This window comes from Semicossyphus pulcher, unplaced genomic scaffold, assembly GCF_022749685.1.
Source record: "Semicossyphus pulcher isolate SPU_LCO1_2020_fin unplaced genomic scaffold, fSemPul1.0.p SCAF_25, whole genome shotgun sequence".
NCBI lineage: Eukaryota > Metazoa > Chordata > Actinopteri > Labriformes > Labridae > Semicossyphus > Semicossyphus pulcher.
The window spans coordinates 3,840,244-3,855,192 of NW_027211699.1; the positions used below are offsets into that span (position 1 = coordinate 3,840,244).

The 14,949-nt window shown below is 40.3% G+C and overlaps 3 protein-coding genes across 4 annotated transcripts; 1 reads left to right on the forward strand and 2 right to left on the reverse strand.

The window, feature by feature from the left end:
- Nucleotides 1-451: 451 nt before the first annotated feature.
- Nucleotides 452-2,388, reverse strand: eif1 (eukaryotic translation initiation factor 1). Its single transcript, XM_069676189.1, has 4 exons — nucleotides 2,213-2,388; nucleotides 1,301-1,464; nucleotides 1,037-1,138; nucleotides 452-919 (listed from the first exon to the last, which is right to left on the reverse strand). The coding sequence occupies exons 1-4, from the start codon at nucleotides 2,241-2,243 to the stop codon at nucleotides 875-877; spliced, it is 342 nt and encodes a 113-aa protein (XP_069532290.1). The 5' UTR covers nucleotides 2,244-2,388; the 3' UTR covers nucleotides 452-874.
- Nucleotides 2,389-3,202: 814 nt separating this feature from the next.
- LOC138604341 (GTPase IMAP family member 7-like) lies at nucleotides 3,203-6,582 on the forward strand. Its single transcript, XM_069676255.1, has 2 exons — nucleotides 3,203-3,263; nucleotides 4,905-6,582. The coding sequence occupies exons 1-2, from the start codon at nucleotides 3,239-3,241 to the stop codon at nucleotides 5,771-5,773; spliced, it is 894 nt and encodes a 297-aa protein (XP_069532356.1). The 5' UTR covers nucleotides 3,203-3,238; the 3' UTR covers nucleotides 5,774-6,582.
- Nucleotides 6,583-9,043: 2,461 nt separating this feature from the next.
- Nucleotides 9,044-14,643, reverse strand: srsf2b (serine and arginine rich splicing factor 2b). 2 transcript variants are annotated; one of them, XM_069676220.1, is made up of 3 exons: nucleotides 14,020-14,643; nucleotides 13,053-13,377; nucleotides 9,044-10,237 (listed from the first exon to the last, which is right to left on the reverse strand). In XM_069676220.1, exons 1-2 carry the CDS (start codon nucleotides 14,421-14,423, stop codon nucleotides 13,074-13,076), a joined length of 708 nt encoding a protein of 235 aa, XP_069532321.1. In that variant the 5' UTR covers nucleotides 14,424-14,643; the 3' UTR covers nucleotides 9,044-10,237; nucleotides 13,053-13,073. The 2 variants fall into 2 exon arrangements, with proteins under 2 accessions (XP_069532321.1, XP_069532320.1); XM_069676219.1 differs by having other exon boundaries at nucleotides 13,053-13,389.
- Nucleotides 14,644-14,949: the final 306 nt, after the last annotated feature.

Genomic DNA, 14,949 nt, shown 5'->3' on the forward strand with positions numbered 1-14,949 from the left:
AATTAAAGATTCAAGTGTCCATAACCACAGGCCGCATTACAGGCCTCACTTTGACTAAAGTAAGACCACCTCTGAACGTCCATTTAGTTTTAATACTTGAATTGGCAGAAGGAAAAAAAAAAAAATAGAAAAATGTGCCATTAAATAAGAGCGAAAGCACAGTTTGCTGGACAGGATGGTGGAGATGGTATTTACTTTACACGATCACTGCTCTGTAACCTAAGCAGGCAGCTGGGCATGAAAAAAATGCAATGTGGGTTATTGAAGAGGCTGAAAAGAGGGAAGTCACTCAAGTTGGCAAACTCCCTTAACAAAAAGCATACTTCCCCTCCTTCCACCTGCAGCATTTATTCCTCCAAATTCACCCACTTCATTCACAAACACTGGTATAAAGTCTGACCTTTTGTTCACACCCAACCCCCACCCAATCCCATATGACACCACTCCAACATATGGACACTCATTTTATTTAAACACCTTTAAGTACAAAACAAAAAAGTTACACAAAACGGTGCCTCCTTAATGTGGCACAAGAACCTAAAAAGAAAAATTTAAAAAAAAGGAAATTAACAGGGGGGAAAGGAAGGAGGAAGTGTGTGTGGGGGGGTCATCACCACTCATCCCTGATGTTGTGTGGAGCTGCAGTGGTGTGTCTTTGTGAGAGCGAGCCTGCCCCCTGGTGTTGTAGGGGGGTGATGGTGTCAAAGAGTCCCATGTTTGTCAGAGGTAATTCACGTGTTAGCTAATAGGAGCTGGTGGGGCTGCGAGGGGGGACAGGAAGAGCAACAGCAGCACATAGGAGAGAAGGATGGGAGAGGGGGAAGGGGGCGTTTAATGGCCTTCCAGGAGAGAAGGGGGAGGGGGCTGCTAGCTTCTAGAAGCCGTGGACTTTGAGCTGCTCCTCCTTGGCCAGGTCAACCTACAAAGAAAAAAGGAGATCAATTAGGACAGCCTCTAACCTCCAATCTGTGGCTCAACTCTTGAGCCAGAAATGGTACCCATAGCAGAAAAACAGGATTGTTTCCTATAGACATACCTCCATGATGAATTGGCAGATATTCTTACGCTGGTCACCCTGAAGCTGAATCACTTCACCATACTCTGGGTGCTCAATCACTGTACCATTGCACGCAAACTTCTGTTGGGGTGAAACAAAGGACAATGAGTCGGTGTAAGCAGGGTAAAAAACAAATCAAAACAAGGGTACATGCATTATTTGTTTAAGGGGGCAGATTATGTTGGTTTAAATCATACTAGAAATAAACCATTTTAAGTGCCAGACCCCACCCAGGGCTAGTACCTTCTTGAAGGCCTTGACTAGCTTCTTCTTGTCATAGTGAGCGGCAATGCCCTGAACAGTGGTGAGGGTCTTCCTGCCGTTCCGCTGTTGGATTCTTATGTGGATGTAATCGTCTGTCCCGGCTGGGAGGCGGTCATCACCCTTACTTGCATCAGCAAAGGGGTCTGGAGGGAGAGAGTGGTAGAAGGCAAAAGAACATTAAAAACGATAACAATCTAAATAACAGAGGGCTTTAAAAAGAACTACAACAATATTTAGTTTTCCCAGATTATCTAAACTAATCTTAAAAGTGTGCGTTTTAAACCGGTCTTAAAATGGCTTTAAAAGACAACACTACTATCTAAACTCTTCATCTGCCCCTTGATGTCCATCTGGCAGATCTCTTTGGTGGAGTCATATTTCAGATAAAGAACTGCGCAGGCGCACGAGCTAAATATACAGCTTAACAGCTTAGGGCAGCGTTAGTTAGCTTAGCAGTACCCTTTAGCCATCCAAAAAAAATGCTAAGGAAACAACAGCAGTCATGACATGGCAACTTTCGTTTTAGCATTATATGCCATAGCTTGAATAAAGAAGTGAAACCGCTACAGCTCATTTCAAGCAGTAACGCGAATTCCTTCTCAGATCCGTTGAAAAGAATAAGCTAACTGATTAGTAGCTAGATTCAGGCCTAATGGCGGCCGTTCAACCATTAGCAAAGGCCTGCTAGGCGAGCAACATGACAAAACCAACTTGATTTGACTTTAAATTGTAACATAAAATTGATCAAAACATTGAACCATCATTTTAATCCACTCAAACAAATATTAAGTAAATCAAACTGCGTAAATTAGACGCTTAACAGCAGCTTCGCAAAATCTCGCCCTTCCCCCCACCTTGTCTAGGTTTAGTTTCAGTAAAATAACGACTTACCAAAAGTATGGAGGTTCTGGATACCGGACATACGATAAGATTTGCTTTCCTTTCGGATGATAACTTGGTTAGCGAGCGGTTCGTCGGCTAACTTTGACTTTTTGTGTCGATTCTGGGTTTTGCCTTTTCACGGGAACGACGCTCAGCTTCAGCAGTCTTCACAAAATGGAGTTTGTCGAGCCCGTAAGACTGAAAAACAAGGCTTTATAGCCCCGCCCCGAAATAAACGTCACTGCGTCGCTGACGTACAGATAGAACGTCGTCGGCAGCCACGCCTTATTATTTCTACACTTTACTGGAAAGGTGATGTCATCTCGTCAATGTAGTTTCTTCTTTGAAACAGGAAAATTACCATATATGAAACATTTCCTTTCTCTAATATTGAATAACATTTTTACTTGTAATATGTTATGTTCAGAAAGTGTTTTTTTACACTTGACACTAGTGGCAAAATGTATCCAAGTACAGCACAGGTTATTACTGATAGACTTATTTATAGTATTAAATCCTTATGTATCAATCCAAACACCTCTAATTTTGAAGAACTTATAATTATTTCCAAGCTTAAGTTATTTATTTTAAGGATTTCACTTACAAAATATGTGATAAGCACATAAAATATGCAGATTTTTAGCATTAAACTACACAAGAGGATAAGTCATCAAAACAAGTTAAGGTAAATGCACCAGTTGCAACATACAAATGTTGCTAACATGTTATTGCACCAATAATAATTTGAATAATTTTACAAGAATGATCAAGGTGTTATCCCATTTAATGTACTATGATTTTGTAATTATTTCTACCAAACAAAAAACAATACAATGAGATTGGTTGTAGTGAATTAATGAATGAGAGGAGACGCATTGCTCTTTCTGCACTTTCCAGTCTTTCAACCTGTCAGATGCGTGTGATTGAGGGGAGGGAACAGCAATTGTCTTAGAATATAATTGGCATGAAAGTGAAACAATTCAAAAACTAAACATTGACTCGAGCAGGACATCACAGATCAGCTGCAAGACAATTATGGCCCAGGAAAACGTTCAGCCCCGTAAGTTTATTTAATATAGTTATTATACTTTCTTCACATTCTTTTCTTTTATCATACTTTTATTTCCATGTGCGGCTGTTACATATGATGTTTTTGCTGTTGTGTTTATGATCAACAATGTCTGACAGTGTGGAGAATGGTGTTATTTATGGTCAATACTGACAGTTTGGGGGGTTAAATTTGGAATATCCTTATTTCTAATTGTCTCCACAATTATTTTTGTTTTTCCCCGTTTGCTTATTAGAAATGTATTATGAAGTAAGGTGCCGACTCCTTGTTAGGTGCAGGAGCAGGTTTTTCCTCCTTCTATAAATAATACTTATAATAGCAATATATTTTTGCTGTGGGTTCCCAAACTTTCACTTTATGAATATAAAAAACCCCATCAGACCTTAATTGAGACAAATTCTGTCCATTCATTACTTAAAAAATGGCTTCCTGGTGTGAAAGTAATGGTACAATATAATGGTGATATTCACTTTGACCTGTGGAAAGTTTTAAAGCATGTGACCTGATGGATCCTCCTTGAAGAGAAATCTAATCTAGCCTGTTTCTAACAATGTGTAGGTCTGGGTGCTGCCAAACAGTGAGCAGTTACAGTCTCTTGTAGTGAGAAGAGCTAAAACAGAAGTGATTTGTCCTGTTGTTTACTAATATACCAAAATAAGTCATTAGAGAAGCTAACAGGAGACCAAAATCTAATAAGTCTATTCTGTGTTACACACCATTTAACATCATTTAAGGTTTTAAAATGTTATTGAAGAAAAACATGATAATGATTGTAATAAAAGCATGTACAACATACTAAAAGTCTCTAAAAGAAAAAAAGTTTTATTATCGCTAATCACTCTAATGTAGAAAAAGCTAATGTTAATAATTTAAAAAAAAAAAAAGTACAATTTTAAGGTAGACAGAGGCCAAAGAGAATAAGCTTTACCATTAGTTCACTTTCTGGGTCCCTTACATAAAAAGCTATGTCTAATACTCTCACTGAGATGGAGAAAAGTTTGTCCAACCAACAATTCAAATAAGTGAGACCAAAGATTGTGTTTCACTTCTTTTTATGGGGAAGTACAGCTTTGTGTCATCAGCGTAGTAGTAATAAGGGATAGTGAATTTTCAAAATACATAACCCAGTCGAAGCATTTCCAATGAAAATAAAGCTGGGCCTAGGATGGACCCTTGGGCTACACCAGATAGGGGGGAACAGGTGCAACCTCTGTACCAACTCTTACATGCTTACGCTAGCAGTGTGACAGGCAAGTTGCTACCATGACAACACGAAAAAGGACTTTTTTGTGTTATTGCCAACATGCTAGCTAAAATATCTACAGCATGCTTGTCATATCACTCAGCTAACACAACATAGCAGAAAACAAAGGATTCACTTTTGCATACTGCATGCCCAGCTTACACCATCAGCTAGCAGCATGCTAGTCCCCTACAACAACCTAAAAACATGCTAAGTTAATTAGCACGCTATGCTATGTAGCATGCTGCTGTTACCACCAGATAGCCACACAATCTTCAATGGCTAAATTTTATTTGCAAGAGAAAAAGCATCCATTATTAAGGCAGAATATGTCCTGACTGATATATTTACATATTTATATATAAATATGATCCATGTTTGGGTTTCAGTGACAAAAGACCCAGAGCTCCAGATTGTGATGATTGGGAAGACTAAGGTTGGAAAGAGTGCAACAGGAAACACCATCCTGGGGAGAAAGGCTTTCAGGTCATTCATAACTAATTCCTCTGTGACGCAGGAGTGCCAGATAGAAAAAATAGAGTTGGAGGGACAGAATCTGGCTGTCGTTGATACTCCTGGTCTATTTGGAAGCACAACATCTGATTCCTCTGATGAAGAAAGCCCAGAGACGGTGGTGGAGAAGATCAAACAGTGCATGCTGCTTGCTTCACCTGGCCCTGTTGTGTTCCTGGTTGTGCTCCAGCCTGGCAGGTTCACAGAGCCCGAGCAGCAAAGTGTAAAAATAATCCAGAGTAGCTTTGGCAAAGAGGCAGCGCATTACACCATGGCCCTGTTCACTCGAGGAGATGATCTGAAGAAGGAAGGCCGTTCCATTGAGGAATTAATCGGCGCAGATCCAGCTCTGCGTGACTTCATCAGGGAATGTTGTGGAGGATATCATGTTTTTGACAACGGAGATGCAGATTTACCTCAAGTTACTGAGCTACTAAAGAAGATCAACGGCATTGTGCACAGAAATGGAGGAAGCAACGGTGAATTGGCCCCAGAAGGGGAGGGAGTCCCCAAGAAAGAAAATCATAGAAGAAAAGCAAGAAAAGAAGCTGAAGGAGGAAAAATATTAATGAAGGCCTGCCTTAAAGGGGCTATTGCTGGAGTGTGCTTTATGGTCTTAGTAGATCGGAGAATTATCAAATCATCTCCAATGGAACTTTTGAAAGAAGCTGTAGAGATAGGTGTGATTGGTGCAGTTGCAAATGCAGCAAGTAATGGGGTTTGTGCCCTGATCTGGGGAAGTTGATGCAAGTGAACAAGCCATACAAACTGAGGTGAAAACCAATAATGCTCCAAATGGAAAACCATTGTTACATTTGTTTGTACAGAAAAGTTCTTGTTCAGAATAATATTTGCCCGGTTTGTCTTCATATTTATCTGCTGCAGAAGAAGTTTCTCTGAGCTCGCCTTAGATGCCAGTTTAACCCTGCACTCGTAGTGTCGTAACAATTGGGTTTCGCACAGGGAAACGTACATGAAAGCCTCCTCAAGTCTGAACGAATATTTGAAAAGTTGAGTGAAAGACAAAGTGTAGAAAGAAAGAAAAAAGAATTAGAAAAATAAACAACAAAAGTGTGATATGGAGAGTTATATACCTCTAGCATACATCTCATTAATGGGACCGGGATCATTGGAAACTAAATGGACACTTCACTTGGGATATATTTTGTCTTTTACTTTTGAAACAAAAAAAAGTTCACTGTATAAATATGTTTTATAAGAAAGTTAACTAATTAATTCAACTAGATGCAGTTTTATATCCAATGTGGAGTGTTTTCTGTGTCATCTAACGTGATAGTATGTTTAAGCTGTAATCCACAGGGTTTGAATCTTTAGTGTTAAGTAGATTGATCTAATAATGCTTTTCAGGCTGAGGGGTGTGTGTGTGTTTGATAGGCCAATATCTATTCATTCTTGTTTTGAATAATAGGCCAATTTTATTTTCCTTAAACCACTAATTTAACTGTGTATACTTCTATACTTTCTTCTTCTCTCCAAAGAAGAAATGTAATGGAAAGCTTGGATAATGGTGCAATGAATATAAGGTTGCCAATGTTATGTATTTTGCCAACCTACAATAAAAATCTTTCCTTCATTTTGTTTGGCAGTGTCTGTCTGTTGCTGTACTGGTCTGACACACAATGACACTAAATATAGCAAAGCCATGCTAGCAGCTGTGTGAGGCTTTATGAAAGCACAGTGCTGCTTTGGGTTTAACACTTCAAGTTAGTTGGCATACACACAGTCTTAATCCCCCTTTACACATGCACTGCATGCCCGAAAATTTCCAGACATTGGGCCTCATTCACTAATATCTGCGCAGAAATGTTCTTACTCTCCGCAAAAAATAAGTACTTGCGCAAAATCACTGTCGGATTTATGACACGTGCGTACCGGCCAATTTTGTTCTCACCACCGTGCGTATGTTAGTAAATCAGAACCATTCTAAATTGACAGGCGCGTGTCCGCGATCTCCAATCAGCATACTGCCACGCCTCTATTGGTGCCGCATGAAGAGAGCGGTGTTACGGAGAAGCTGAAAGAACGTGAAAGATGGCCTCAAAAGGAAAAAAGAAACATTTCACATCAGCCGAAATAGAAACAATTGTAAAAAAAAGTGTTACATTTCAATATGAACATTTTCATATGGTCTACTCTATTGTAAACTTAATAAACTAACTCAACTGCTATAAATTTAGATTTTAATGATATGACAATAAATTATGAGGATGACACGGCATTTATGTTTGGTCCATACATTAGTAAATTCAATTATTGTCTATTAAAGCCTTTTTTTTTTTTTTTTTCAATAAATGAAGTTTTAATATAGTATGCATTTAGTTAAAAGGATGTGTGTTAACATTTCCTAGGACATTTCTTTCATCATTTGTGCGCACGCATGGTCTGAGGGAGTTCTAAATTTGTTCGCAGAGTACGAAGAAATTTAGGTAAGAACAAATTGATGAATCCCAGATTTGTGCGTCAAACGTACGTACGCACAGTTCAAGCACAGATTCGTGCGTACGCACTGTTCGTAAATGAGGCTCATTGTCCTGGTGGGCTGCATGTGTAAACGCAAAGGGCTGAATTTTGCACCCAGACTTTATATGGACTTTTTCCTGCTGACCTTCTAGTCAAATGTCTACAAGAAGTCAGGGTGATCTGATGTGTGAATGCAGCAGGTAATGCTCAGGACTGTAAGTGAGTGGGCAGAGTGATGATGTTTATATCACGATTCTGCGAAACTAGGAGCACATACAGGATGAGCAGGATCATTTACCAGACGATAAGAGCAAAGATGTCTGCAAATTGAAGAGATGAAGAGATTCAGGAGCTTCTAGCAGTTAGCAGTAAAGTACAGCTGAGGCTGATGGGAATGTCATTAGTTTAGCAGGTATATGTTAAAAAACACAAGGCAAAAAGGGATCGGAAAAAGAATGAGTTTGAAAAATATCATTTCATTTTGAGAATAAATCGAAAAGTTCACCTCTGAATTATTTTTACCTAAACCTGGGACAAATATGGAAAGTTCGACTTTATTTTGAGTATTTATTAGTAAAATCTTTGTTCTGCTGGGGACAGTTAACGTCATAGATTTATCAGTGTCTTTTGTATTGATCTTATGTCCTTCAGTTTCTCAGTGGTTATCTGATTTACTTTCAGCCGTCTGATTGAATCCAATCTAAAAAGGGATTCATATCACTGGAAGAGTAATATGTTTAAATGATAGAAGAGGGCAAAACACAACTTACAAGATCAGCAAAGAGGAACGTCTTTGTCCACTGGGGGGGGGGCACCAAAATCGACACAAACTGAAAGTTCCTTAAAGGAGCTTTAAAGGGGGGGTATTATCCGAATTTTAAGCTTAATATTTCACTCTGATACCTGTGGAGTAGCTTAGCATAATTTACAGTTTAAAAAACTGCTCATTTTCCTCACACTGGCGCTCTGTGCAGACCCACATGCAGCCTCTGCCTGAAACGACTCAGTCAGAAACCCCGCTTTCTTCTGATTTGGCCAGCCCTCCGCATCCTGCTGAAGCTGCACTTTTTGAAGCCACTTTTAGTACGGACGTCCAACATTGTATAATTATACTTAAAATGTGAAACGGCATAATACCCCCTCTTTAAGTAAAACACTGAAAGGGACCCGACACTGACTGCCTGTTCATCACATAGCTAGTGTTGCTAACTGATCCGACGCCCCTTTTAGAGATCTGGTTACCATGAAAAGTTTGTAGTCTAAGTGTGATTTCAAAGTCTGGATCATTTAAATTCAGATTAAACTTTTTGAACATCATGAAAATCTGAGGCTACATTTATGGCTGGATATTTCTGTCACGACCAACATGGTGGATCAACTGTCACTTCATCCCCTTGAAAGACACCATAATAACAAAAAACTCCACAACATTTAATGTGATGGATGGTTAAACTGTACTCAGCTGATGTGTCTTTATTTATCAAACCACGTTTTTACTTTAACTGTATACACCAAAAATAAAAAATCAGAGTCCTTTTTAGACAAAACACCAAAATCTTTAATGAAAGTCACATTTGTCATTCATGGTACAGAGGGTTGAGACTGCAGCGAGCGTACGGCTGGTAGTCACAGGAGCATTCTGGAGAATACCGGAAACACCCAAGCACTCAGCAGAGCAACACGCAACCTTAACAGCTAACCAGCAATACCCATCTGCTACACAACTGCGCCTAGTGCACAAAGAAAACATACAAGCAGGATTAGGATCAAAAACTTTTAACAAAAAGAAAATACTGTGTCCAGAGCTGAGTTAACAATTTCCTTTAAAATTACATGATTTGAGAAGATGCCTGAAAATCTGTGATGTCTCTGATGCTTTATTGTAGTCATATGCCGTTACAGTTAACACATTTATCACAGAGGTAAGATGATCTGCTGTCCTGTCTTACAAAAGACACCCTGAGCCGCAGAAATCAAAGATCGTAAAGGAAGCAGGTGAGTTTGACGGGTAATTTCAGTTGGATTATTTTCACTGCTTTGAAAACGATAATATGAGCAAAGTTTAACTGGATTATATCACTTTGGATGTTTATTTATCTCATGCCCAACAAGAAATAAACAGAAGGAAATGAGGAAAAAAAGCCCTGATGTGTCGGGCCTGTATCACTAAGCGAGATTAAAGTCTAATCCAGCTAACTTCAGGTTTAAGCCAGGCTTTTTGGTATCACAAAGTTTAGCTAGCTCACCAGGATTGATCACCATTGGGGACACAAAAAAACCCCACTTCTACATCACTGTAGGATCTTGTCATTGACTGAACCAATTGGTGACCAAATTTACTCCACAGTTTATACAGGATTAATGTGAGCTTTAACAGAGCCAAAAGAAGGCTGGACTATGTGCTCGCTTCTTGATACAGGCCATCGGGAGAAGAACTTAAAAGAGAAGTCGAGACTGACACCACCAGTACTGACTTAAAAACGTGTACATTATCCTGTGTTATTACAAAAGCAGGGCAGAACTGAAATTCCGCTCCACGTTGAACCAGAGTTTTAAAAATGGAAAGGAAATTAAAAAACACAGCACATTGATGAATAAAAAATAAGCTGTTTTGGGGCGAAATGAAAGCAAACCAAAGCATGGAAGACAAATAAAAACCTTTTACAGCAGGAAACTGTCGTTTGCGTTGGAATCCGGGTCTTGGACTTCCGAAGTCTTCGCCTGAAAGCTGTTGAGAGAAAAGGTTGCGGACATTTTTAAAATCAGATGGATATTGATCAGCTGCTTGATTGGCAGCATTTTTTTATCAAACTATGTAGACAAGAGGAATTTTACCTGGAAGGATTTTAAAGAAGAATTTTTTTGGCACATTTGACATATTTTGGGGACTAAATTACTAAAACGCAACAAAAACTTGTGGAATTGCTCCAGTAGATTGATTGCTAATTTCAAGCTTCATATTTCACTCTGTTATACCTGTGGAGTAGCTTAGCATAATTTAGTTAAAAAAAACCCTCATTTTTCTCACACTGGTTATCTGTCGAGGCCCTCATACAGCCTCTACCAGAAACAACTCAGTCAGCTCTGTAAGAAACCCCGCCCCTACAAGCCCACTTTCTTCTGATTGGCCAGCTCAGGCTGCACTTCGTGACGTCACAGTCTGAAACCTGGGGATTACTCCAACATACTTTTACCTACAGATTTGAAACTTTACCCACGTTTAGTCTGGACATCCAACATTGTAAAATTCTATGAGTCTTAAAATGTGAAACCGCATAATACCCCCCCCTTTAATTTCTTGCTTTTTCCATTGATGGGCAAATGCCAACATACTTATGTTGCATTTGCACCCAAAGCTATTACAGCCTGCTGAACGGCTACTGACAGAAGCAATTTCAAATATTTCTGTACTCATTCGCCATTTAGACCCCCAAATATGTAAAAACTGGGTGAAAAATAGGAAATATCCTTGAGTGTAACATTGTAATGTGGCAATCATGTCCAATGCAAAGCCTAAATGTCCATGTATATCCTCCATCATCTCACATCCTTAACAGGTAAGCACAGAGGACTTTTTGCATCCATCAACAATTATGATCATGAAACGCATACCTTCCTGCTTTTGTTTTTTAGTGTTATTTGTGCATTTTATGCATTTTTTATTAGACAGTCGACAGGTAGAGATGCAAATGATAAGGGGGTGGGAGATGCAGGGAATGATATGTAACGCAGGTCCTCAGCTGACGGTGCATTTCATTGTCAGCTCCTTAAATCCTGTCCAAGTGTTTTTTTCACTTGACATAAAAGTTGCAAGATGCCAAAAAAAAGTGAACTTTAATAAATTTTTCAGCTAATAATTCTCTGGCACCAGCTTATATATTTAATAATGTATGTGTCTCTTCAGGGTGTGGTGTTTATACAAGATATTACAGGTTTCTACCACACCCTCACAAAACACATTCCTTTGTTCCTTTTGTATTTATGTGAAACAAATTAACAGAAACTGGATTTGGACGCTTGTACAAAGAAGATGCATAGAGGCATCATCTTGGGATATGCATCTTTCTGACATTATGGAGAAAAATTGATCAAAACAAGGTACGAAACGTTTTTAATTGCTCCTGCAGATTGCTTCAGTCTGCAGCCGTGAAACAGGCTGTAATGGCTGCACAGAATCCTGGAGGGCAAATGCCCCTATGCATGTTTGTCCACTAAACATGCTTGTTTTTTTTTTCTTCCCCCATAGGCACAGATTGTTATTCTAAGTGTCTGGTAACATCCCAGAAAGAATCCCTATGGTTAGAGTTTCATGAAAGCAGACACAGCTTTTACATCGATGTTTTCCAGGTAATTGGCAAAACATGGGAGCTTACTGTCTACTGCTGCATTGATCAGTTAGTTTGTATTATTGTGTGTTCTGCAAATATTTTGTTGGATCTGTATTGAGTCACACAAGAACAAACTCATCCATCAAAGCAGCGGTAAAGCATCAACTTGCATTTTCTGCAAGGTAAAGTTGCAGTTTTTGTCAATGGAGTCTGGTGGATAAAAAAAGGATATAGGTCATTTTTAAGGAATCCTTTCTGTAATGTTTTCAGGCACTTAAAAAACTAATCTGAGCCTGTCAGTGGTATAAACAGGCCCTTTTAGTGCATGTACATTGATCAGTCACAATTGCCCCAAAGGATTACATTGCCAAAATTACAGCCTGATTCCAGGCTGCAGGCTGAAGCAATTCCTATATTTTATGCAGCTATTGTTAATTTTAGGCCAGAAATATGTAAAAGTAGGGTCTAGGTTAAAAAAAAACTGGAATCTCCCTTAATGCTCAGTTTTGCTGGACTACACTCTGCCTCAATACATTCTGTCATACGGAAATGTGGTACGAGTGTAGTTAGCAAAAGATGGAACTGACTGACATGGGAGGAAAGTTGGACAAACCTCAGCGCCCTTCCAGCACCTGTTCTGGAGCTGCAACCAGGAGGACAGTTTTTTGTCCAGTGGTGGAAAGACAGACGTACCTCAACACCAAACCCCAACACTGACAGCCTCCACCCTGCTGCACAGAAACCCTCACCAGCAGCAGCAGCAGCAGGCAGCCTGTGGGCGGCTCACCACACACCTTCTAACTGCTCATACTGCCTCAGCTCAGCTCAAACTCCGCTTTAGCAAACAGGATGCCGCAGCTTGGGAAGGAGAGAATTCCAGATTTGTTTACCGTCAGAACTGTACTTAAAAAGACTTAAGTGTTCAGTGAAAAATATGAGCTTTGTATACTCTGATAGAAAATGTAAGCTTAAGTTCTACAACTTGTGTTATATTTTTACAAGGGCATGAAGTTATTTTGAAAAGCTAACTAATCTAGAACTAACATAGTAGTAACTAGCTGAATTGGCTGCTTCAGAGGATAAGTTTACCTGCTTTATCCACATTTGAACAAAACTGCCCTCCACCCCGAGGCTAACATCTTTTAAAAGATAACTAAACTTTAACAGTAAAATCTGCTCCTGCCTGTGTGACATCAGCATCTAATCAAAACTCACCTGTTGCCAGCACGGGGAGATCTAAGGGGTTTCGCCTCCATTTTCTGCTGCTGACTTGGGCTGGCTTTTAGATCTCGACCTGGAGCCTCTTTTGGAGGCAGGGGTGTGGCTTCTGGACCTGGACTTGGATTTGGATTTGGATTTGGACGGGGATCTGGATCTAGATCTGGAACGAGAATTGGACTTGGCCTTGGGCTTCTTGGTCTTGGGAGAGTGGGACTTGGAACGGGAGTAGGAGCGGGACCTGGATCTGCTGTAGCGGGATCGACTCCTGGAGCGAGAGCGGCTCCTGCTGCGGGATCTGCTGCGTCGTCTGCGTCTCGGGCTGCGGGAAGAGCTGGGTACAATCAGTGGGCTGGGTTATCAACTATAATATATGAAACAGCTGAAACTGAAAATAGGACAACAGTGGCCTGCATAATAATCATTAGAAATTACTAAAGATTTTTATCAGGGCTTCCTTGGGTTTTCAATAAAATAATAAAGCAAAAGATTACCTTGATTACCTGGCATTAGCCGATAAAATAGCCTATGTAGCACCCATTTAAAAAAAACTCAAAATGTCTTGGATTAATGTTCTTAAAAAATGACAAAACTGACAGAGTTCATCTGATGTACAGCTATAGATTTTTGGGCTTAATCATCATTTAAATTATCCACCCACAAGTTTTTTATAAACAGCAAAATGTGGAGATGGTGCAGCTTCATTGCACACATTTCGCCCTCAGAGGTTAACTCTTGAATAAATAATCTTTTTTGATTTTTTTGTTGTCTAACCTGAGCCGAATTGTACAGCGGATCATGCTGATTCCCAAACATACTTATTTCGTTCTTTGAGGAATCTGATTTGACAAACTGAACAAGGCCACCCTAAATAAAAAAGTTCTTCAATGGAGTCTGGCAACCCGACTGCGTCCGTTGATCTGAAGAGGAGTTATCCGATTAGCAGTTTCGCGGTTATTCTTACCTCCTGCTTCGGCGTCCACTGCCTCCGCCGCCGCCTCCGCCGCCGCCACCACCACCACCGCCTCCGCCGTGTCTCCTTGGCGGCCCTCCTCGCCGTCCCCCACCGTAGTGGGAATCTGGGGGTCTTCCGTACCGGGCCATCTGGACCCTCAACTCCCTTCCATCCAGGAGCGCGCCGTCCATGGCGTCCATTGCATCCTCGGCGTCGCGTTTGTCGTGGAACCGCACAAAAGCGAACCCCCTACTTTCTTTTGTGTAGCGGTCTCGGGGAATGTACACATCCCCTACCCGGCCATAATCCTCGAAAACACTTCTGAGGGTTTCGGGCGACGTTCGGTACGTTAAGTTGTCCACTTTGAGGGAAGTCATGCCATCAACGTCTGGCGGAGGCCTACCGTAATTCATGGTGATTAGCTCGTGAGGCCTGGCAGCCTTCCTCTAAACAGTTTAGTTCTTTGCAACGATCGACCCCCACTGTTTGTAGATGCACAAACGCGCACACGATTGTGTGACTTAAAAATAATAGACTTGCCTGTTGGATATCTCGGCCTGCAAAGTAGTAAAATAAACGACTTCTTCAGTCACAACTTCGTCCACGTCGTTTCGAACTTCCCGAAACCAGACAAACCAGTGAGGCAAACTTCTTCTTCTTTAAAAATCAGGCGCTCCTTGGTGTTAAACTTACCGCAACGGCGCCCTCTCGTGGAACTATCCGGTAACTTTTCGAGTTTTAATTTATCATAAATATTAAGGCGCCAAATACCAAAACTAACAAACAAACAAACAAAAACAATTGTCTTCGAATACGGATATATTGACACTGATTCGTGGTAACGTATAGAATAACGTATCGTGTATAGAAAAACAATATTCTTGTATTCAAATGTTGTTTAATTTTTAACCGGAAGTAGTTTGACTTGACTCGTGCTAG

Bases quoted from the DNA above. Each gene is read 5' to 3' on its own strand.
- eif1 (XM_069676189.1), bottom strand. From the start codon at position 2,243: ATGTCCGGTATCCAGAACCTCCATACTTTTG. The intron at 1,465-2,212 runs GTAAGTCGTTAT...CTCTCCCTCCAG, and splicing joins CCAGAACCTCCATACTTTTG to ACCCCTTTGCTGATGCAAGT. The intron at 920-1,036 runs GTATGTCTATAG...TTTTCTTTGTAG, and splicing joins TCTGCCAATTCATCATGGAG to GTTGACCTGGCCAAGGAGGA.
- LOC138604341 (XM_069676255.1), top strand. From the start codon at position 3,239: ATGGCCCAGGAAAACGTTCAGCCCC. The intron at 3,264-4,904 runs GTAAGTTTATTT...TTTGGGTTTCAG, and splicing joins CCAGGAAAACGTTCAGCCCC to TGACAAAAGACCCAGAGCTC.
- srsf2b (XM_069676219.1), bottom strand. From the start codon at position 14,423: ATGAATTACGGTAGGCCTCCGCCAGACGTTGATGGCATGACTTCCCTC. The intron at 13,390-14,019 runs GTAAGAATAACC...GATTGTACCCAG, and splicing joins AGTGGACGCCGAAGCAGGAG to CTCTTCCCGCAGCCCGAGAC.